The 24,777-nt window shown below is 46.2% G+C and overlaps 2 protein-coding genes across 3 annotated transcripts in view; one reads left to right on the top strand and one right to left on the bottom strand.

Annotated features, from left to right (window-relative positions):
• Window positions 1–1,273, bottom strand: part of RASSF8 (Ras association domain family member 8) — a 48,302-nt gene extending 47,029 nt beyond the window's left edge. For both annotated transcript variants that reach the window (XM_069966166.1, XM_069966157.1), the window contains exon 1: window positions 997–1,273. The gene's annotated coding sequence lies outside the window, so the exon portion shown is untranslated. The remainder of the gene's footprint in view (window positions 1–996) is intronic.
• Window positions 1–24,777, top strand: part of LMNTD1 (lamin tail domain containing 1) — a 58,863-nt gene that overhangs the window by 4,974 nt on the left and 29,112 nt on the right. The window contains exons 2-3 of the mRNA XM_069966492.1: window positions 14,363–14,511; window positions 23,367–23,530. Of these exons, the coding sequence (XP_069822593.1) occupies window positions 14,363–14,511; window positions 23,367–23,530 (313 nt within the window). The remainder of the gene's footprint in view (window positions 1–14,362; window positions 14,512–23,366; window positions 23,531–24,777) is intronic.

The following is a 24,777-nucleotide window of genomic DNA, read 5'->3' as shown; positions in this document are numbered from 1 at the left end:
ACTGAGGTGCAAAACCAATAAACTGGGGTACACAGCTCATATACAGGGGTACACAGCTCATATACAGGGGTACACTGCTCATATACAGGGGTACACAGCTCATATACAGGGGTACACAGCTCATATACAGGGGTACACAGGCCATATACAGGGGTACACTGCTCATATACAGGGGTACACTGCTCATATACAGGGGTACACAGCTCATATACAGGGGTACACTGCTCATATACAGGGGTACACTGCTCATATACAGGGGTACACTGCCCATATACAGGGGTACACAGCTCATATATAGGGGTACACAGCTCATATACAGGGGTACACAGCTCATATACAGGGGTACACAGTCCATATACAGGGGTACACAGTCCATATACAGGGGTACACAGCTCATATACAGGGGTACACTGCCCATATACAGGGGTACACAGCTCATATACAGGGGTACACAGCTCATATACAGGGGTACACTGCTCATATACAGGGGTACACAGTCCATATACAGGGGTACACAGCTCATATACAGGGGTACACAGCTCATATACAGGGGTACACTGCTCATATACAGGGGTACACAGTCCATATACAGGGGTACACTGCTCATATACAGGGGTACACAGTCCATATACAGGGGTACACAGCTCATATACAGGGGTACACTGCTCATATACAGGGGTACACAGCTCATATACAGGGGTACACAGCTCATATACAGGGGTACACTGCTCATATACAGGGGTACACAGTCCATATACAGGGGTACACAGCTCATATACAGGGGTACACTGCTCATATACAGGGGTACACAGTCCATAGACCGGAATCACAACTTATATACAGGAGTATATAGCTCACTGAGGTACACAGAAGTATACAGATGATATAGTGGAGTCCTCAGCTCCCATACACTGCTATATATCATACACTGGGGTACACAGCTCATATACAGCCGCATATAGGGGTATACACCATATACACTCCGCCTGTACTCACAGGAGTCCGCTCCGCACTATCCGCTCCGCACTATCCGCTCCGCACTATCCGCTCCCGGCTCCGCAGGTCCTCCGGCTCCGCACTATCCGCTCCGCAGTGTCCTCTCTCGGCTCCCGTCTCCCCGGCCTCCTCTGGGCCCCGGTATAAAGTTAGTTGCTGGGCAGTAAAGTTGCGGAGCTGCAGCCGGGGCCGCGGTGCTGTGCGGGGGGGCCGGAGCTCCTCTGCTGCCCGGACTGTGTGAGTGTCAATGCGGTGCAGCAGCGGCTCCTCCTCCCCTGTCACAGCCCGCAGCCTCCTCCTCCTCCCGGCCTCCTCTGCCTCCTCCTCATCCTCCCCCATCCATCCATCTCCTGCCTATTGCTGGATACAATGTTATAACGGAGCTGCATTGTGGGAAGTGGCTGCCCCCTCAGCCCTGGCACTGTGTATAGCTGCCCCCCTCAGCCCTGGCACTGTATATAGCTGCCCCCTCAGCCCTGGCACTGTATATAGCTGCCCCCTCAGCCCTGGCACTGTGTATAGCTGCCTCCTCAGCCCTGGCACCGTGTATAGCTGCCCCCTCAGCCCTGGCACCGTGTATAGCTGCCCCCCTCAGCCCTGGCACTGTATATAGCTGCCCCCTCAGCCCTGGCACCGTGTATAGCTGCCCCCCTCAGCCCTGGCACCGTGTATAGCCGCCCCCTCAGCCCTGGCACCGTGTATAGCTGCCCCCCTCAGCCCTGGCACTGTATATAGCTGCCCCCTCAGCCCTGGCACTGTGTATAGCTGCCCCCCTCAGCCCTGGCACTGTGTATAGCTGCCCCCTCAGCCCTGGCACTGTGTATAGCTGCCCCCCTCAGCCCTGGCACTGTATATAGCTGCCCCCTCAGCCCTGGCACTGTGTATAGCTGCCTCCTCAGCCCTGGCACTGTGTATAGCTGCCTCCTCAGCCCTGGCACTGTGTATAGCTGCCCCCTCAGCCCTGGCACTGTGTATAGCTGCCCCCCTCAGCCCTGGCACTGTATATAGCTGCCCCCTCAGCCCTGGCACTGTATATAGCTGCCCCCTCAGCCCTGGCACTGTGTATAGCTGCCCCCCTCAGCCCTGGCACTGTATATAGCTGCCCCCCTCAGCCCTGGCACTGTGTATAGCTGCCCCCTCAGCCCTGGCACTGTATATAGCTGCCCCCCTCAGCCCTGGCACTGTGTATAGCTGCCCCCCTCAGCCCTGGCACTGTATATAGCTGCCCCCTCAGCCCTGGCACTGTGTATAGCTGCCCCCTCAGCCCTGGCACTGTATATAGCTGCCCCCTCAGCCCTGGCACTGTATATAGCTGCCCCTCAGCCCTGGCACCGTGTATAGCTGCCCCCCTCAGCCCTGGCACTGTATATAGCTGCCCCCTCAGCCCTGGCACTGTGTATAGCTGCCCCCTCAGCCCTGGCACTGTATATAGCTGCCCCCCTCAGCCCTGGCACTGTATATAGCTGCCCCCCTCAGCCCTGGCACTGTGTATAGCTGCCCCCCTCAGCCCTGGCACTGTATATAGCTGCCCCCTCAGCCCTGGCACTGTATATAGCTGCCCCCCTCAGCCCTGGCACTGTGTATAGCTGCCCCCCTCAGCCCTGGCACATTATATAGCTGCCCCCTCAGCCCTGGCACTGTGTATAGCTGCCCCCCTCAGCCCTGGCACTGTGTATAGCTGCCCCCCTCAGCCCTGGCACTGTGTATAGCTGCCCCCCTCATCCCTGGCACTGTATATAGCTGCCCCCTCAGCCCTGGCACTGTGTATAGCTGCCCCCCTCAGCCCTGGCACTGTGTATAGCTGCCCCCTCAGCCCTGGCACTGTGTATAGCTGCCCCCCTCAGCCCTGGCACTGTATATAGCTGCCCCCCTCAGCCCTGGCACTGTGTATAGCTGCCCCCCTCAGCCCTGGCACATTATATAGCTGCCCCCTCAGCCCTGGCACTGTGTATAGCTGCCCCCCTCAGCCCTGGCACTGTGTATAGCTGCCCCCCTCAGCCCTGGCACTGTGTATAGCTGCCCCCCTCATCCCTGGCACTGTATATAGCTGCCCCCTCAGCCCTGGCACTGTGTATAGCTGCCCCCCTCAGCCCTGGCACTGTGTATAGCTGCCCCCCTCAGCCCTGGCACTGTGTATAGCTGCCCCCCTCAGCCCTGGCACCGTGTATAGCTGCCCCCATCAGCCCTGGCACTGTATATAGCTGCCCCCTCAGCCCTGGCACTGTATATAGCTGCCCCCTCAGCCCTGGCACTGTATATAGCTGCCCCCCTCAGCCCTGGCACTGTATATAGCTGCCCCCCTCAGCCCTGGCACTGTGTATAGCTGCCCCCCTCAGCCCTGGCACCGTGTATAGCTGCCCCCCTCAGCCCTGGCACTGTGTATAGCTGCCCCCTCAGCCCTGGCACCGTGTATAGCTGCCCCCCTCAGCCCTGGCACTGTGTATAGCTGCCCCCTCAGCCCTGGCACTGTATATAGCTGCCCCCTCAGCCCTGGCACCGTGTATAGCTGCCCCCCTCAGCCCTGGCACTGTATATAGCTGCCCCCCTCAGCCCTGGCACCGTGTATAGCTGCCCCCTAAGCTCTGGCACTGTGTATAGCTGCCCCTCAGCCCTGGCACTGTGTATAACTGCCCCCCTCAGACCTGGCACTGTGTATAGCTGCCCCCTCAGCCCTGGCACCGTGTATAGCTGCCCCCTCAGCCCTGGCACCGTGTATAGCTGCCCCCTCAGCCCTGGCACCGTGTATAGCTGCCCCCTCAGCCCTGGCACCGTGTATAGCTGCCCCCCTCAGCCCTGGCACTGTATATAGCTGCCCCCTCAATCCTGGCACCGTGTATAGCTGCCCCCTCAATCCTGGCACCGTGTATAGCTGCCCCCTCAGCCCTGGCACCGTGTATAGCTGCCCCCCTCATCCCTGGCACTGTGTATAGCTGCCCCCCTCATCCCTGGCACTGTGTACAGCTGCCCCCTCAGCCCTGGCACTGTGTATAGCTGCCCCCCTCACCTCCACCACCACAGCTGCCTCAGAACCTCTTCCTTTTAGAAATGCCATTTGTCATCGATAAACCGATTCTGGGAAAGCTGGCGCCATCGCTCAATCACCCAGTGATTGAGTTGGGTGAAACTTTCTCATCTACTTTTGCTGGAACCCCCCTGAGACCCTCTAAGTTTCTGAAGTAACTGTGAGGAGTCCGGACCATGATGCTCTCTGCTCGGGTTACAAGGTGGGTCATCTGCCCCGGGGGCTAGTTGCCCTTTATCACGGTTTCCCACAGCTGAGGGTTTGTGTCATTGGATCTGCAACCTGTGGCCCTAGGGGCACGCTGGGAGTCGTAGTTCTGCAACAGCTGGAGAGCCACAGGTTGCAAACAAGATGGCGGCATTACCTACATAAACCCCCCCCCCCCCAATACTCCATCACCCACCAGTGACTCTCACTTATTTCCTGCTTTATTGGATGCAGTATATAGTGCACTATATGGCAGTGCTATTTTGGCTCTTTCAGAGTATGAGATGGATGGATTCTGTATATTAGTTAGGCACTATATGGCGGTGTTATTTTAGAAAGCTTTATTGGATGCAGTATATAGTGCACTATATGGCGGTGTTATTGTGACTCGGATTGCGAGTTAGATGCTGTATACTATTACTTGAAGGCTGTATATTATCAGGGCACTATATGGCAGTATTATGTGGGCTCTTTATAAGGGTATTACTCAAATGCTGTATGTCATCTGTGCACTATATGGCAGTATTATATGGGCTCTTTATAAGGATATTATTTGAAGTCTGTATATTATCAGGGCACTATATGGCAGTATTATGTGGGCTCTTGAAGGCTGTATATTATCAGGGCACTATACGGCAGTATTATGTGGGCTCTTTATAAGGATATTACTTGAAGGCTGTATATTATCAGGGCACTATATGGCAGTATTATGTGGGCTCTTTATAAGGATATTACTTGAAGTCTGTATATTATCAGGGCACTATACGGCAGTATTATGTGGGCTCTTTATAAGGATATTACTTGAAGTCTGTATATTATCAGGGCACTATATGGCAGTATTATGTGGGCTCTTTATAAGGATATTACTTGAAGTCTGTATATTATCAGGGCACTATACGGCAGTATTATGTGGACTTTTTAGAAAAGTATGAATCGGATGCTGTATACTATCTGAGCACTATATGGCGGTATTATATGCGCTCACCACATGAGTATTATTAGATGCTGTATATAATGTAGGCATTATACGGCAGGATTATCTGGGCAGGATGTGGTTGTATTATGTGGGCTGTACATGTCAGTATTATTGTGGCACTATATGGAGGTTTGATGCGGGCCCTTTTAGAGAGTATTATTATGTAGGCCTGTGTAATATGTGGGCACTATATGGAGGTATTATATTAGCAATGTAAAGAAGTGGGGGGAGATTTATCACACATGGTGTAAAGTGAGACTGGCTCAGTTGCCCCTAGCAACCAATCAGATTCCACCTTTCATTCCTCACAGACTCTTTGGAAAATGAAAGGTGGAATCTGATTGGTTGCTAGGGGCAACTGAGCCAGTTTCACTTTACACCATGTCTGATAAATCTCCCCGTGGTGTTTAAATGCTGTATAATATCTGACCACTATATGGCGGTATTATCCGTACTCTTTAAATGAATATGGTTGAATCCATTGGGATTAAACAATAACATTTTTTACTGACGGCGAAGTTATACTGGACTAGCACAGCTCCCTTATGACACGTCACATGACGCACTTCCCTGCAGCCTTGACTCCTGAAGCAAGGTCACGGGGGCGGGGCTTACTTCTTTGTGACCCTGACTGGCATTTTAGGAGCAGAGCCCCTCAGCCCTGACCAGACATCGATGTCTCTGTGATGTTTTCGTACTCCCGTCCATCACTCCCTCGAAACGCGTCGCCCACCTCGTTCTTGGATCCGCAGACGTGACAGATCTCAGTCTGGCCAGCGCCATTTGTCACTCAGCGTCTTAATGAGACTGATCCAGAAATCAATTCTTCACCCTGAGATTGGAAGAGTCATCTCGGCGGTGTAAGAGGGAGCAAGCGGCGGCTGATTTGCGCGCCCCTCCAACCGGGGGGATACACGAACCCCCCCCCCCCCTCCCCACCTACAGGGAAGGAGATTGGATGAGAGGTCGAAGATAATTGACTTGCTGGACGGTTTTCAGAATAAAAATACTGAATAATTGGGTTATCCTGAAAAAAATAAAAAATAAGGAAGCTTTCAAACGCGACGGCAGGACGGCGAGGAGCAAAACGCGACGTCTGTCTGATGTGTCAGGTCGGGAAAAATTGTTCAAAAATCAACTGGTGTCAGAAAGTTATATAGATTTGTAACTTACTTCTATTTAAAAATCTCCAGTCTTCCAGTACTTATCAGCTGCTATATGTCCTGCAGGAAGTGGTGTATTCTTTCTAGTCTGACACAGTGCTCTCTGCTGCCACCTCTGACCAGAGCAGTAACAAATCCCCATAGAAACCTCTCCTGCTCTGGACAGTTCCTGACATGGAAAGAGGTGGCAGCAGAGAGCACTGTGAATACACTACATCTTGCAGGACATACAGCAGCTGATAAGTACTGGAAGACTGGAGATTTTTAAATAGAAGTAAATTATAAATCTGTATAACTTTCTGAAACCAGTTGATTTGAAAGAAAAAGATTTTCGCCTGAGTACCCCTTTAAGACCCATTTACGTCAATGGAAATGAGTTACAAAACTTGCACCCAAACTGGAGACGAGATCGGTGCTGTCTCTGGAGAAAGTGGCCGTGTTTCTGTAGCGCTGGAGAACCCCTTTAACATGGGCAAGACTAAGAACCCTGAAATCCAACTGGTGCATCGGTTATCATTGGTGGCTCCATAGAGAGGATTTTGGGGGTCTCTATTCTTGAGATCATGGGGCTATAGCTTTGGCTGTCCAGGCATGATGGGAGTTGTAGTTTTGCAACAGCTGGAGAGCCGAGGTCCAGGCTTAGAAAAACATAGCATTCTTTCAAAAACAGCGCCACCGCCACTCCGCAGGTCATTTGTGGTATTACAACTCGTCTCCATTCACTAGCTGCAATTCCACACACGCCCCCATTATAGACTAAAGAGCAAACCTATAAAACCTGAAGCGTTGATAAATTTGGTGCCGTTTTCTACCCCCCCCCCTCCCCCCGTGCGTGTTTGGGTGACAACCCCCTCCCCCCCGACGTGTTTCACATTCACACATAGCCACTTTCTCCTGCAGATTTTCGCCATTCGTCTCTCAGCTATCAGTCAGTGCGCGGCTTTTCAGGGCGACGCAATTTTCCCCCAAATAAAACACATTTAGCGGTTTCTGTGGAAACACGGAGGCACCGTTTCTTCTTTATTGTAAGGTTTTCTGTTACAAGGGAAACGAGTGCGGCCGTAACAAAAGGCCGTGATTCAGCGGGTCCTCGTGTCACTGGATCAGCAGCCGCTCAGAGAGGAAAAGGCACAGTCACTTTTATTAACCCTTTCATCTGCCATCCGTAGAGTGTGATACAGCGGCTGGGATACAGGAGGAAGAGTGCCCTCCAGGAAATGCACTATGGCAGACACTATTATATATGTACTATGGCAGGCACTGTTATATATGTACTATGGCAGACACTGTTATACATGTACTATGGCAGACACTATTATATATGTACTATGGCAGACACTGTTATATATGTACTATGGCAGACACTATTATATATGTACTATGGCAGACACTATTATAGATATACTATAGCAGACAGTATTATATATGTACTATAGCGGGCACTGTTATATATGTACTATGGCAGACACTATTATAGATGTACTATGGCAGACACTATTATAGATGTACTATAGCAGGCACTGTTATATATATACTATATTAGGCACTATTATAGATGGACTATAGCAGGCACTATTATATATGTACTATAGCAGGCACTATTATAGATGGACTATAGCAGACAGTATTATATATGTACTATGGCAGACACTATTATATATGTACTATAGCAGACAGTATTATATATGTACTATGGCAGACACTATTATATATGTACTATAGCAGGCACTATTATATATATGTACTATAGCGGGCACTATTATAGATGTACTATAGCAGGCACTATTATATATGTACTATGGCAGACACTATTATATATGTACTATAGCAGGCACTATTATATATGTACTATATCAGGCACTATTATATATGTACTATAGCAGGCACTATTATATATGTACTATAGCAGACACTATTATATATGTACTATAGCAGGCACTATTATATATGTACTATGGCAGACACTATTATATATGTACTATAGCAGGCACTATTATATATGGACTATAGCAGGCACTATTATATATGGACTATGGCAGACACTATTATATATGTACTATAGCAGGCACTATTATAGATGTACTATAGCAGGCACTATTATATATGTACTATAGCAGGCACTATTATAGATGGACTATAGCAGGCACTATTATATATGTACTATAGCAGGCACTATTATATATATGGACTATAGCAGGCACTATTATATATGGACTATGGCAGACACTATTATATATGTACTATAGCAGACACTATTATATATGTACTATAGCAGACAGTATTATATATGTACTATAGCAGGCACTACTATAGATGGACTATGGCAGACACTATTATATATGTACTATTGCAGACACTATTATAGATGGACTATAGCAGGCACTATTATATATGTACTATAGCAGGCACTACTATAGATGGACTATGGCAGACACTATTATATATGTACTATAGCAGGCACTACTATAGATGGACTATGGCAGACACTATTATATATGTACTATGGCAGACACTATTATATATGTACTATAGCAGACAGTATTATATATGTACTATATCAGGCACTATTATATATGTACTATAGCAGGCACTATTATATATGTACTATGGCAGACACTATTATAGATGTACTATAGCAGACAGTATTATATATGGACTATAGCAGACAGTATTATATATGTACTATAGCAGGCACTCTTATAGATGGACTATAGCAGACACTATTATAGATGGACTATAGCAGACACTATTATAGATGGACTATAGCAGACACTATTATAGATGGACTATAGCAGACAGTATTATATATGTGCTATATCAGGCACTATTATATATGTACTATAGCAGGCACTACTATAGATGGACTATGGCAGACACCTAGGAAGAAACCTAGGAATACATCAATGAACAGAAGCCTAGGAAAGCTGGGTGACAACCCCAGAGAGATGTGGGATAGAGGCTGTATTGGTCTGTACTCAGCTTTCCTAAGTGGCTGAATGGTTCAGCTGGTTTATTCAGGTAGAGAGGTTTATAGCGGTATTTGCCGTTCAGGAGTCGAGGAAAGTGAGAGCCCCGATGGGAGATGTAATAGAGGCTGCCCCGGTGGTCACCCAGCTTTCCCAGCTACAGAGCAGGACTGGGAGCTGAGTGAGTGACATCTCCGTCTCCGCCTCCTATTGTGACCATCACTCCCAGCCTGGTCTCCCTGGGAAACCATCAACAAGGCCGAATCTCAGGGGAAACTCTCATCCCATTCACAACTTACTGAGAGTTCCTGCACTGCAGGGGGACGGGGTAAGTAATGGGGGCAACTACAGGGGTGGGACAGCATGCGGTGTACAGTGTATGGAGCTGCCACCGTGTACAGTGTATGGAGCTGCCACCGTGTACAGTGTATGGAGCTGCCACCCTGTACAGTGTATGGAGCTGCCACCGTGTACAGTGTATGGAGCTGCCACCCTGTACAGTGTATGGAACTGCCACCGTGTACAGTGTATGGAGCTGCCACCGTGTACAGTGTATGGAGCTGTCACCGTGTACAGTGTATGGAGCTGCCACCGTGTACAGTGTATGGAGCTGCCACCCTGTACAGTGTATGGAGCTGCCACCATGTACAGTGTATGGAGCTGCCACCCTGTACAGTGTATGGAGCTGCCACCATGTACAGTGTATAGAGCTGCCACCGTGTACAGTGTATGGAGCTGCCGCCGTGTACAGTGTATGGAGCTGCCACCGTGTACAGTGTATGGAGCTGCCACCGTGTACAGTGTATAGAGCTGCCACCGTGTACAGTGTATGGAGCTGCCACCGTGTACAGTGTATGGAGCTGCCACCCTGTACAGTGTATGGAGCTGCCACCGTGTACAGTGTATGGAGCTGCCCCCGTGTACAGTGTATGGAGCTGCCGCCGTGTACAGTGTATGGAGCTGCCACCGTGTACACTGTATGGAGCTGCCACCGTGTACAGTGTATGGAGCTGCCACCGTGTACAGTGTATGGAGCTGACACCGTGTACAGTGTATGGAGCTGCCACCGTGTACAGTGTATGGAGCTGCCACCGTGTACAGTGTATGGAGCTGCCACCGTGTACAGTGTATGGAGCTGCCACCGTGTACAGTGTATGGAGCTGCCACCGTGTACAGTGTATGGAGCTGCCACCGTGTACAGTGTATGGAGCTGCCCCCGTGTACAGTGTATGGAGCTGCCACCCTGTACAGTGTATGGAGCTGTCACCGTGTACAGTGTATGGAGCTGCCACCCTGTACAGTGTATGGAGCTGCCACCCTGTACAGTGTATGGAGCTGCCACCGTGTACAGTGTATGGAGCTGCCCCCGTGTACAGTGTATGGAGCTGCCACCCTGTACAGTGTATGGAGCTGCCACCCTGTACAGTGTATGGAGCTGCCACCGTGTACAGTGTATGGAGCTGTCACCGTGTACAGTGTATGGAGCTGCCCCCGTGTAAAGTGTATGGAGCTGCCCCCGTGTACAGTGTATGGAGCTGCCACCCTGTACAGTGTATGGAGCTGCCCCCGTGTACAGTGTATGGAGCTGCCACCGTGTACAGTGTATGGAGCTGCCACCCTGTACAGTGTATGGAGCTGCCACCGTGTACAGTGTATGGAGCTGCCACCATGTACAGTGTATGGAGCTGTCACCGTGTACAGTGTATGGAGCTGCCACCGTGTGCAGTGTATGGAGCTGTCACCGTGTACAGTGTATGGAGCTGCCGCCGTGTACAGTGTATGGAGCTGCCACCGTGTACAGTGTATGGAGCTGCCACCGTGTACAGTGTATGGAGCTGCCACCGTGTACAGTGTATGGAGCTGCCACCGTGTACAGTGTATGGAGCTGTCACCGTGTACAGTGTATGGAGCTGCCACCGTGTACAGTGTATGGAGCTGTCACCGTGTACAGTGTATGGAGCTGTCACCGTGTACAGTGTATGGAGCTGCCACCCTGTACAGTGTATGGAGCTGTCACCGTGTACAGTGTATGGAGCTGCCACCGTGTACAGTGTATGGAGCTGCCATTGTGTACAGTGTATGGAGCTGTCACCCTGTACAGTGTATGGAGCTGCCACCCTGTACAGTGTATGGAGCTGCCACCCTGTACAGTGTATGGAGCTGCCACCGTGTACAGTGTATGGAGCTGCCACCGTGTACAGTGTATGGAGCTGCCACCGTGTACAGTGTATGGAGCTGCCACCGTGTACAGTGTATGGAGCTGCCACCGTGTACAGTGTATGGAGCTGCCCCCGTGTACAGTGTATGGAGCTGTCACCGTGTCCGTGTACAGTTTATGGAGCTGCCACCGTGTACAGTGTATGGAGCTGCCACCGTGTACAGTGTATGGAGCTGCCACCGCGTACAGTGTATGGAGCTGCCACCGTGTACAGTGTATGGAGCTGCCACCCTGTACAGTGTATGGAGCTGCCCCCGTGTACAGTGTATGGAGCTGCCACCGTGTACAGTGTATGGAGCTGTCACCCTGTACAGTGTATGGAGCTGCCCCCGTGTACAGTGTATGGAGCTGCCACCGTGTACAGTGTATGGAGCTGCCACCCTGTACAGTGTATGGAGCTGCCACCGTGTACAGTGTATGGAGCTGCCACCGTGTACAGTGTATGGAGCTGTCACCCTGTACAGTGTATGGAGCTGCCCCCGTGTACAGTGTATGGAGCTGCCCCCGTGTACAGTGTATGGAGCTGCCACCGTGTACAGTGTATGGAGCTGCCACCGTGTACAGTGTATGGAGCTGCCACCGCGTACAGTGTATGGAGCTGCCACCGTGTACAGTGTATGGAGCTGTCACCCTGTACAGTGTATGGAGCTGCCACCGTGTACAGCGTATGGAGCTGCCACCGTGTACAGTGTATGGAGCTGCCATTGTGTACAGTGTATGGAGCTGCCGCTCTGTATTGTGCGATCACCAGCTGTGGTTGTGAGCGAAGAGACAGAAGCTGCTGTGATTGATGGCCGACACACAGTATATATATATATCCTGAGATAATAAGAAGGGAAATACTAACACCAGCACTCCTACACTAATACTAACACCAGGACCCCTACACTAATACTAACACCAGGACCCCTACACTAATACTAACACCAGGACCCCTACATTATACTAACACCAGCACCCCTACACTAATACTAACACCAGCACCCCTACACTAATACTAACACCAGGACCCCTACACTAATACTAACACCAGCACCCCTACACTAATACTAACACCAGCACCCCTACACTAATTCTAACACCAGGACCCCTACACTAATACTAACACCAGGACCCCTACACTAATACTAACACCAGCACCCCTACACTAATACTAACACCAGCACCCCTACACTAATACTAACACCAGGACCCCTACACTAATACTAACACCAGGACCCCTACACTAATACTAACACCAGGACCCCTACACTAATACTAACACCAGCACCCCTACACTAATACTAACACCAGCACCCCTACACTAATACTAACACCAGGACCCCTACACTAATACTAACACCAGCACCCCTACACTAATACTAACACCAGGACCCCTACATTATACTAACACCAGCACTCCTACACTAATACTAACACCAGGACCCCTACACTAATACTAACACCAGCACCCCTACACTAATACTAACACCAGCACCCCTACACTAATACTAACAGCAGCACCCCTACACTAATACTAACACCAGGACCCCTACATTGTACTAACACCAGGACCCCTACACTAATACTAACACCAGGACCCCTACACTAATACTAACACCAGGACCACTACACTGATACTAACACCAGGACCCCTACACCAATACTAACACCAGGACCCCTACACCAATACTAACACCAGGACCCCCACACTAATAGTAACACCAGGACCCCTACACTAATACTAACACCAGGACCCCTACACTAATACTAACACCAGGACCCCTACACTAATACTAACACCAGGACCCCTACATTATACTAACACCAGGACCCCTACACTAATACTAACACCAGGACCCCTACACTAATACCCACACCAGGACCCCTACACTAATACTAACACCAGGACCCCTAAACATACAAAGATCCAAGACCCCCAAAGGAATACAGACCAGAGCACTAATACAGTCCCCAGACCAGACTCCTCCTAACTACAGACCTCATGCTAAACCCCCCAACTAAAGACCAGGCCAGACCGGACTCCAAATTAAAGACCCCAGACCGGACTCCTCCTAACTGCAGACCCCAGACGGACTCCTCCTAACTACAGACCTTAGGCTAAACCCACCAACTAAAGACCAGGCCAGACCGGACTTCAAACTAAAGACCCCAGACCAGACTCCAAACTAAAGACCCCAGACCGGACTCCTCCTAACTGCAGACCCCAGAAACACTCCTCCTAACTACAGACCCTAGACCGGACTCCTCCTTACTACAGACCTCAGACCGGACTCCTTACTACAGACCTCAGACCGGACTCCTTACTACAGACCTCAGACCGGACTCCTCCAAACTACAGACCTCAGGTTAAACCCCCCAACTAAAGACCAGACCGGACTCCTAACTGCAGACCCCAGATCAGACTCCTCCTAACTACAGACCCCAGACCAGACTCTTCCTAACTGCAGACCTCAGATCAGACTTCCCATTAATACAGACCTCAGTCTAAACCCCCAACTAATGACCAGACCCCCTAATAATATTGACCCCAGACCAGACTCCTAACTACAGACCCCAGGCTAATTGCTCCAGGTAATGACTAGACTCCTTAATAATATAGACCCCAAATTCCCTGATAATATAGACCCCAGATCAGATTCCGCAATAATATAGACTCCGGGCTAGACTCCCTAATTATATAGACCCCAGATCCAACTACGCCATTATGATGGACCCCAGACCAGACCCCTCCTAAGTAGAGATCCCAGCTCTGAAGGTTGATGAGTGCAGCTCTGGAGGCTGATGTGAAGCTAATTATCTCCCTTCTAATAGGAGGAAACATGATCCAGTCCAGCGGAGTGCCTTCACCAGCCGCAGAGGTGACGCGACGCAATTCTGAGAAGGCGCAAATCCGGGACATCACCGAAAGATTCCGGAACTATATCCAGGATGTGAGGTCCCTGAGAGATCAGCTGAGACAGGTACCAGCCGCAAATGTGTAAGGTTCCATCATGCTCCAGGTCTTCCAGGTCCGCCTTACAGGTCCGCCTTATAGGTCTCATCTAATAATTTCAAGGGTTCCTGTCAAATCTACTGGTGGGGGATCATTTCCTGACATCATCCCCAGCAAACACCATCATCAGATACCATGACAGTCTCTACCCAGGAGACAATGGGGCAGATGTTTACAGAGACTGTAATCTGCAGGGGCGGTAGAGTCACCTGCACTAAACTCTATGGGGGATTGTAGACGAAACTTACCCAGGTTTCAGGTCAACAATTTATTCCTCCCTATACCAATCACCTGTAGTGCTGGTTATCTGTCCCACACTGGGATCACTTAAATGGATGTTTATTAACCCTATAAAACAATAGATTACCTTTAAATAATATATGGCGGTATTATTTAGGCATGGTATACTGGGATTAGATAAGGTCTGAATGACAGTAGAGTGTGAGAAATGTATGGTGATGATTGGCAGGGCGCTATATGGTAATATTGTGTTAATAGTGTATGACGGTATTATTTAGGAATAGTACGGTGGTATTATATAGGAATAGTATGGTGGTATTATATAGGAATAGTATTGTAGTATTATATAGGAATAGTATGGTGTTATTATATAGGAATAGTATTGTAGTATTATATAGGAATAGTATGGTGGTATTATATAGGAATAATATTGTAGTATTATATAGAAATAGTATGGTGGTATTATATAGGAATAGTATTGTAGTATATAGGAATAGTATGGTGGTATTATATAGGAATAGTATTGTAGTATTATATTGGAATAGTATAGTGGTATTTTATAGGAATAGTATTGTAGTATTATATAGGAATACTGAGGTGGTACTATTTAAGAATAGTATTGTAGTATTATATAGGAATAGTATGGTGGTATTATTTAGGAATAGTATGGCGGTATTATTTCAAAATAGTATTGTAGAATTATATAGGAATAGTATGGTGGTATTATTTAGGAATAGTATGGCGGTATTACTTAGCAATAGTGTGATGGTGTTATATAGGAATAGTATGGCGGTATTATATATGAATAGTAAGGTGGTATTATTTAGGAATAGTATGGTGGTATTATTTCAGAATAGTATTGTAGAATTATATAGGAATAGTATGGCGGTATTATTTATAAATAGTATGGTGGCATTATATAGGTATAGTGTGGTGGTATTATTTAGGAATAGTATGCCGGTATTATTTCAAAATAGTATTGTAGAATTATATAGGAATAGTAGGGCGGTATTATATAGGAATAGTATGGTGGTATTATTTAGGAATAGTATGTTCGTATTATATGGGAATAGTATGGTGGTTGAGCACTAAATATCAATACATGACAATGTAATTTGGCCACAGAATCGTAGAATTGTATGGATAGTGTATGGTGGTATTATTTAGACGACAAATGACAATGCAGTTTGGAAACAGAATAGTAGTTTTAGGTACAGATCGGTAGAATTTTATGGATACTTTATGGTGGTATTATTTCAGCAATGTATGTATGGCAGTGTTGTATCGGAAATACAGGCAACCTTATGATGTTATGTGAGCACTATAGCATTATTTAAGTGTACTATGGCAGCATTATTTAAGCGTATTATGGCAGTATTATTTGGACACAATGGTGGTATAGTGTTAACCATCAGTCAATCAGCTTTACTGGAAAGTAAGAAGCAAACAAACAGAATTCTTTTTCTATTCTTTTTATTATTACGGTTGTTATACCGCCATCCCTTCCCATACAGACAAGGTCGCCTCTCGCCCCGGGAAGGACACTTTTGTTTGCACATAATAGAGACCCCCAAAAGGTGAGAAATAAATGTTCAGGGAGACAAGAGTTTGTGGCCTCCTCCGGGGCTCCGACACACTTCCATCTCTATTATTGGGGATTGGCGTGTAATGGCGCCATTATGGGCAGCGGGACAACATCATCAGAATCATTCAACCATCTGATGATAATACATTCCCTGTGGATGGAAGGAGATCCGCAGATCTGGCCGCCGGCACCTGGTACTGTGGAGGGGGCTCTGTCTCCCCCCCCCCCCATGTCATATATTATAATGTCATTCATGTCCCGCATTCACATTAATCTTACGCCGCTCGCAGATCACGTTTTTTGCACGTTGGCAGCGTTGAGGTTTCATACACTTCGAGGGGAATTTATCCTTAGTGTTAGGATGGATGAATTTACATGTCAGCAAAAACGGACGTCCCTGTGACTTCTTTCTGTCATTAAAGCTGATGCTGCAGGAAGGTAGCACAATACCGCCAAACCATACATTGCACTGCACGCCCGTAACGCTTGATGGATTTCCTTATACCCCTCCCTCACCCAACGGGCTATGCAAAACTATAGGTAATTATACGCTGCTGTAATGTACATGGATTGCGTGGTTTTACCGAGATACATAAAAGTTTCTATAGAGTGGAAAAACCACATAGGGGTCGAAAAGCTGGTGGAGAGACACAGATTAAGGTGCGTTCACACCTACAGGATCCGCAGCTGATTTTCTGCTGCAGATCCAGAGCAGATCTGCAGCAGATTTCATTTAAATAACTGAATACAGCATCAAATCTGCACCATCAAATCTGCTGCAGATCTGCTGCGGATCCTGTAGGTGTGAACGCGCCCTTAAGGGTAGCTGCACACACACCGTATTTCAGCGGATTTTATGCTGCAGATGTGCTGCGGATCCTTGTGAACGCACCCTAAGCGAGAGTAGATGGCGCGTTCTAGGAGTTGAGAAATGAAGGGTGAATTAGAGATGGGTCAGTAGCTGGCGGCACATAATGGCTCTAAGATGGCACTTTCAGTTATAGTGGTAAGAGAGAGGAGGGAAAGATCTGGGAATGATACAGGGAGGTTAATGAGTTTAGTTAGGGAAGACGTGACTGGATAATATGCACGAGAACCGGATTACTAATGCAAGTAATATCATAGCACTATTCTAATATAGTACATATGTACATGACTGACCTGAATAATACTGCCATACAGTGCAAGTATAACAGCACATAAATAATACTGCCATACAGTGCCAGTATAACAGCACATAAATAATACTGCCATACAGTGCCAGCATAACCACATAAATACTGCCTTACAGCGCCCGTCTAGCAGCACATAAATAATAATGCCATACTGTTCCAGTCTAACAGCACATAAATAATACTGCCATACAGTGCCAGTATAACAGCACATAAATAATACTGCCATACAGTGCCAGTATAACAGCACATAAATAATACTGCCATACAGTGCCAGTATAACAGCACATAAATAATAATAATATAAATAATACTGCCATGCAGTGCCAGTATAACAGCACATAAATAATACTGCCATACAGTGCCAGTATAACAGCACATAAATAATACTGCCATACAGTGCCAGTATAACAGCACATAAATAATACTGCCATACAGTGCTAGTCTAACAGCACATACATAATACTGCCCTACAGTGCCAGTATAACAGCACATAACTAATAATAATAATATAAATAATACTGCCATGCAGTGCCAGTGTAAAAGCACATTAATAAGACTGCCATTACCGTGCCAGTATAACAGCAAATAAATAATACTGCCATACAGTGCCAGAGCAATGGCACATAAATAATACTGCCATACAGTGCCAGTATAACAGCACATAACTAATTTTGCCATACAGTGCCAGTATAACAGCACATAAATAATACTACCATACAGTGCCAGTATTAGGCAAAGTTCACACTACGTAAAAGTACGGCAACAGCCGTACTTTGTGCGGAGGGGAACTTAGCCTATTGTTCTATGGGATCCCGGCCGGAGCGTATACACATCGTATACACAGGGATCCCGTGCGGCGCCGCAAAGAACTGACATGTCAGTTTTCTGCAGCCACAATTCAGTGAATTGCAGCCGTAGGAAACCCGGTCAGTTCACAGAATGGAGCGTGCGGCTCCGGACGCTTGCTTCATTGTGTCCTATGGGGAGTTCTGATGCGAGCGCGCGCTGATGCACCCGCATCAGAACGCTACGACTAAAGATAATCCGTCCGGTACTGCAGTACCGGCCGGGATGATCTGTGCAGAGACCGGCCGTTCTGTGACTCGGCCGGGGTCACGGAACTAGCAGTCGTTCACGTTGTGTGAACATAGCCTAACATTGCATAAATAATACTGCCATACAGTGCCAGTCTAAAAGCACATACATAATACTGCCATACAGTGCCAGTATAACAATACATAAATAACACTGCCATAAAGTGCGTCTAACTTCGCAAATAATGTTCTCATACAGTGCCACTATAACAGCTTATAAATAACACCACCATACAGTGCCAGTGTAACAGCACAAAAATAATACTGACATACAATGATAGTATAACAGCACATAAATAATATTATAAATAATGCCGCCATAGAGTATATGCAAAAAGGAAACTAGAAGCAATCTTCCTGCCCTGCCTGCATTTCACCCTCTCTCTCTCTCTGCTTCCTGTATGACAAACACGTCCGTGTCTTTCTCTGGCGTCGTCCGTCCTATTAATTACATTTTAGTAACATTGGATTAGCGCACAATGTGGAGGTGAAGAGGGTCCTATTATCCCCCCGCTGTTAATCGTATGCCGACACACACGGCCCCTCTGTAATTATCACCGCTGTCATTACGGCGTCGCAGCAGATGACAAGTAATTGTGGCTCTTTGTTAGCAGACGGTATTAGGGAAGATTTGGGAAGGATTAGTGTTTTGCACTGAACACGTGTTTTAGATCACTGAGAGTGTGTGTCACTGGGTGGGGGGGACGGCCGGTGATCGCTGCCGAGAAACCACCTACTCATTGTGTATGAGCCCTGTGCACTGAGAGTAATACTCATCAATGATACAGTACTATGCCTGAGTCATATGGAAAACCCTATGGGGGAAGACTAATGAACTATTATAATACTGCTCCTATATACAGGAATATAACTACTATAATACTGCTCCTATATACAGGAATATAACTACTATAATACTGCTCCTATATACAGGAATATAACTACTATAATACTGCTCCTATATACAGGAATATAACTACTATAATACTGCTCCTATATACAGGAATATAACTACTATAATACTGCTCCTATATACAGGAATATACTACTATAATACTGCCACCTATATACAGGAATATAACTACTATAATACTGCCTCCTATATACAGGTATATAACTACTATAATACTGCTCCCTATATACAGGGATATAACCATTATAATACTGCTCCTATATACAAGAATATAACTACTATAATACTGCTCCTATATACAGGAATATAACTACTATAATACTGCCCCCTATATACAGGGATATAACTACTATAATACTGCTCCTATATACAGGAATATAACTACTACAATACTGCTCCTATATACAGGAATATAACTACTATAATACTGCACCCTATATACAGGAATATACTACTATAATACTGCTCCCTATATACAAGAATATAACTACTATAATACTGCTCCTATATACAGGAATATAACTACTATAATACTGCTCCTATATACAGGAATATAACTACTATAATACTGCTCCTATATACAGGAATATAACTACTATAATACTGCTCCTATATACAGGAATATAACTACTATAATACTGCTCCTATATACAGGAATATAACTACTATAATACTGCTCATATATACAGGGATATAACTACTATAATACTGCTCCTATATACAGGAATATACTACTATAATACTGCTCCCTATATACAGGAATATAACTACTATAATACTGCTCCTATATACAGGAATATAACTTATAATACTGCTCCCTATATACAGGAATATAACTACTATAATACTGCTCCTATATACAGGAATATAACTACTATAATTGAAGAAGAGAAATATGTAGTCGCACTCACCCTTTATCTTTCAGCTTAGCGGCTTTATTACAGTTCACAAGTAGCGGGGAGGGAAAGGACTCAGGTGTGTTCGCGTCCTGGGCGCGAACACACCTGAGTCCTTTCCCTCCCCGCTACTTGTGAACTGTAATAAAGCCGCTAAGCTGAAAGATAAAGGGTGAGTGCGACTACATATTTCTCTTCTTCAACTACAGTATCTCTTACCTCGGTAGTGTGCACCCCCTTCCAGCAGCCACGTTCACATCCATTGTCCGGTTTAAGAACCTATCCTTGGCCCCCATCTACACAGTGCGCATTCTGGAGCGGTGCAGGCTTCTGTATCTCACTACCCACACATAACTACTATAATACTGCTCCTATATACAGGAATATACTACTATAATACTGCTTCCTATATACAGGAATATAGCTACTATAATACTGCTCCTATATACAGGAATATAACTACTATAATACTGCTCCTATATACAGGGATATAACTACTATAATACTGCCCCCTATATACAGGAATATAACTACTATAATACTGCTCCTATATACAGGGATATAACTACTATAATACTGCCCCCTATATACAGGAATATAACTACTATAATACTGCCCCTATATACAGGGATATATTACTATAATACTGCCCCTATATACAGGGATATAACTACTATAACACTGCTCCTATATACAGGAAAATAACTACTAGAAGTGTGCCCGCCCCGGCCTGCAGTACGGTATTATTGCTCTCCTGTGGAGTGGCCTCAGTCTTTGTAGTGAGAGGGTCTGCAGGATACATGATTCTCTATGTGAGATGAAGGATTCCTGGAAGTGAGACGGACAGAACAGTTTTCCCAGAATTATAGCGATTCTGTTATTGTAGTAACATGAAATCTCATGTTGGGTGTTGGAGAGATGATTATACCATGTGATCCTGGGGGGGAGGAAACTTTAAGACTATTATAACTGCTAGCAAGACACTGATCATCAAGAATGGTTCCTTGCAATATATTTCAAGGGAATCTCAAGTCAAAATGAAATTCTTAAAGGGGTATTCAAAAAAAATTGGATAGGGGCCAAGTTAATTTTTTTCAACACTCCTTGAACTCTAACACAGTAGATATGGGTGAGGTAGTATTATGTTAGTAATTTTCATGTACATAGGGACAGTATTATATGTGTAGTATTCTTTTACATAGCAGCAGTATTATAGTAGTTATATTCTTGTATATAGGAGCAGTATTATAGTAGTTATATTCTTGTATATAGGAGCAGTATTATAGTAGTTATATTCCTGTATATAGGGGGCAGTATTATAGTAGTATATTCTTGTATATAGGGAGCAGTATTATAGTAGTTATATTCTTGTATATAAGAGCAGTATTATAGTAGTTATATTCCTGTATATAGGAGCAGTATTATAGTAGTTATATTCTTGTATATAGGAGCAGTATTATAGTAGTTATATTCCTGTATATAGGAGCAGTATTATAGTAGTTATATTCCTGTATATAGGGGGCAGTATTATAGTAGTTATATTCCTGTATATAGGGGCAGTATTATAGTAGTTATATTCCTGTATATAGGAGCAGTATTATAGTAGTTATATTCCTGTATATAGGAGCAGTATTATAGTAGTTATATTCCTGTATATAGGAGCAGTATTATAGTAGTTATATCCCTGTATATAGGAGCAGTATTATAGTAGTTATATTCCTGTATATAGGGAGCAGTATTATAGTAGTTATATTCCTGTATATAGGAGCAGTATTATAGTAGTTTTATTCCTGTATATAGGAGCAGTATTATAGTAGTCATATTCCTTTATATAGGAGCGGTATTATAGTAGTTATATTCTTCTATATAGAGGGCAGTATTATAGTAGTTATATTCCTGTATATAGGGGGCAGTATTATAGTAGTTATATTCCTGTATATAGGGGGCAGTATTATAGTAGTTATATTCCTGTATATAGGAGCAGTATTATAGTAGTTATATCCCTGTATATAGGAGCAGTATTATAGTAGTTATATTCTTGTATATAGAGGGCAGTATTATAGTAGTTATATTCTTGTATATAGGAGCAGTATTATAGTAGTTATATTCCTGTATATAGGAGCAGTATTATAGTAGTTATATCCCTGTATATAGGGAGCAGTATTATAGTAGTATATTCCTGTATATAGAGGGCAGTATTATAGTAGTTATATTCTTGTATATAGGGGCAGTATTATAGTAGTTATATTCCTGTATATAGGGGCAGTATTATAGTAGTTATATTCCTGTATATAGGGGGCAGTGTTATATTTAGGATGTATATCAGTCACACCAGAGACAGCCATGTGTGACCATTGCTTCTCATCTGTGCGGGGCTTCTGGGTGGTGAGAAGCCTTTGATCCTAGTCCTGGAAGGTCCTGGTTCTTGTCGCAGAGACCCAGCTGCCGTATTTCACTCTAACCAGAATCTCACTCCATCAAGAGGTCGGAATGGTTTACATAGAGAAAAGATAAGGAAGAAGGGAGCAGGGACTGAGTATTTTGATGAGGTTCAGGTAATATAGAGTCTTTGCTGTATACGGCGGCTGCTGTGTGACGGTGACAGACATAGTAAGGACACGCGGTGCACCGTGCTGCACATAGACCGGTGACTATATTACATTAGCCGCTTATAACTACGATACAAAAGGGAAGGTGGAAATGAGCAGTAATAACCGCGCGCCAATAAAGGAGGCAAAATTATAGACGTCCAGGGACGGAACACAAATCCCACCTGGGCCGTTGTGGGTAAGTAATGACGTCCGCGCTCCCATGGGGCGTTTTATACAGACCATAAAGCTTTATTATTATTATTTTTCTTATTTCGGAATCTCTTCCTCCTGGAGAGATGGTAATACGTGGCGGTTTTCTTTGTGCGCAGGCTGATGCCGCCTCCTCGCTCCAGCGTCTCCAGGATGAGATGATTTCCATGCGGAATATGTACGAGGAGGAGATTATAAACCTGCGGGAGAAACTGGAAGAGAAGTACAGGACGCAGGGCGGGGACGGCTTCTCCACGGCTATGGCCTCCGAGTATCAGAATAGGTATTTATACCCTGGTGGACGGCACAGACCCAGAATGCTGTGCTGGAACATGGATGCTTTTCTCTATTCAGTGGCACAAATCCTGAGCGGTCTTTTACTGGGGCCAGGTACTGTAAGATATGCCAGAGTAACTGGAGGCTATCCCCTGTCCTGCTGTGCCTCTATAGTAACTGGAGGCTATCCCCTGTCCTGCTGTGCCTCTATAGTAACTGAAGGCTACCACCTGTCCTGCTGTGCCTCTATAGTAACTGGAGGCTATCCCCTGTCCTGCTGTGCCTCTATAGATACTGGAGGCTATCCCCGTCCTGCTGTGCCTCTAAAGATACTGGAGGCTATCCCCTGTCCTGCTGTGCCTCTATAGTAACTGGAGGCTATCCCCGTCCTGCTGTGCCTCTATAGTAACTGGAGGCTATCCCCTGTCCTGCTGTGCCTCTATAGTAACTGGAGGCTATCCCCTGTCCCGCTGTGCCTCTATAGTAACTGAAGGCTACCACCTGTCCTGCTGTGCCTCTATAGTAACTGGAGGCTATCCCCTGTCCTGCTGTGCCTCTATAGTAACTGGAGGCTATCCCCTGTCCTGCTGTGCCTCTATAGTAACTGGAGGCTACCACCTGTCCTGCTGTGCCTCTATAGTAACTGGAGGCTATCCCCTGTCCTGCTGTGCCTCTATAGTAACTGGAGGCTATCCCCTGTCCTGCTGTGCCTCTATAGTAACTGGAGGCTATCCGCTGTCCTGCTGTGCCTCTATAGTAACTGGAGGCTGTCCCCGTCCTGCTGTGCCTCTATTGTAACTGGAGGCTGTCCACTGTCCTGCTGTGCCTCTATAGTAACTGGAGGCTATCCCCTGTCCTGCTGTGCCTCTATAGCAATTGGAGGCTACCACGTGTCCTACTGTGCCTCTATAGTAACTGGAGGCTACCACTTATCCTGCTGTGCCTCTATAGTTACTATAGCCACCAGTCCTGCTGTGCCTCTATAGAAACTGGAGGCTACCACCTGTCCTGCTGTGCCTCTATAGTAACTGGAGGCTATCCACTGTCCTGCTGTGCCTCTATAGAAACTGGAGGCTACCACCTGTCCTGCTGTGCCTCTATAGTAACTGGAGGCTACCACCTTTCCGGCTGTGCCTCTATAGTAACTGGAGGCTACCACCTGGCCTGCTGTGCTTCTATAGATACTGGAGGCTACCACCTGGCCTGCTGTGCTTCTATAGTAACTGGAGGCTATCACCTGGCCTGCTGTGCCTC

This window comes from Dendropsophus ebraccatus, chromosome 1, assembly GCF_027789765.1.
Source record: "Dendropsophus ebraccatus isolate aDenEbr1 chromosome 1, aDenEbr1.pat, whole genome shotgun sequence".
Classification (NCBI taxonomy): domain Eukaryota; kingdom Metazoa; phylum Chordata; class Amphibia; order Anura; family Hylidae; genus Dendropsophus; species Dendropsophus ebraccatus.
The sequence above is the reverse complement of the archived record's forward strand: the minus strand, read 5'-3'. Positions and strand labels throughout refer to the sequence as shown.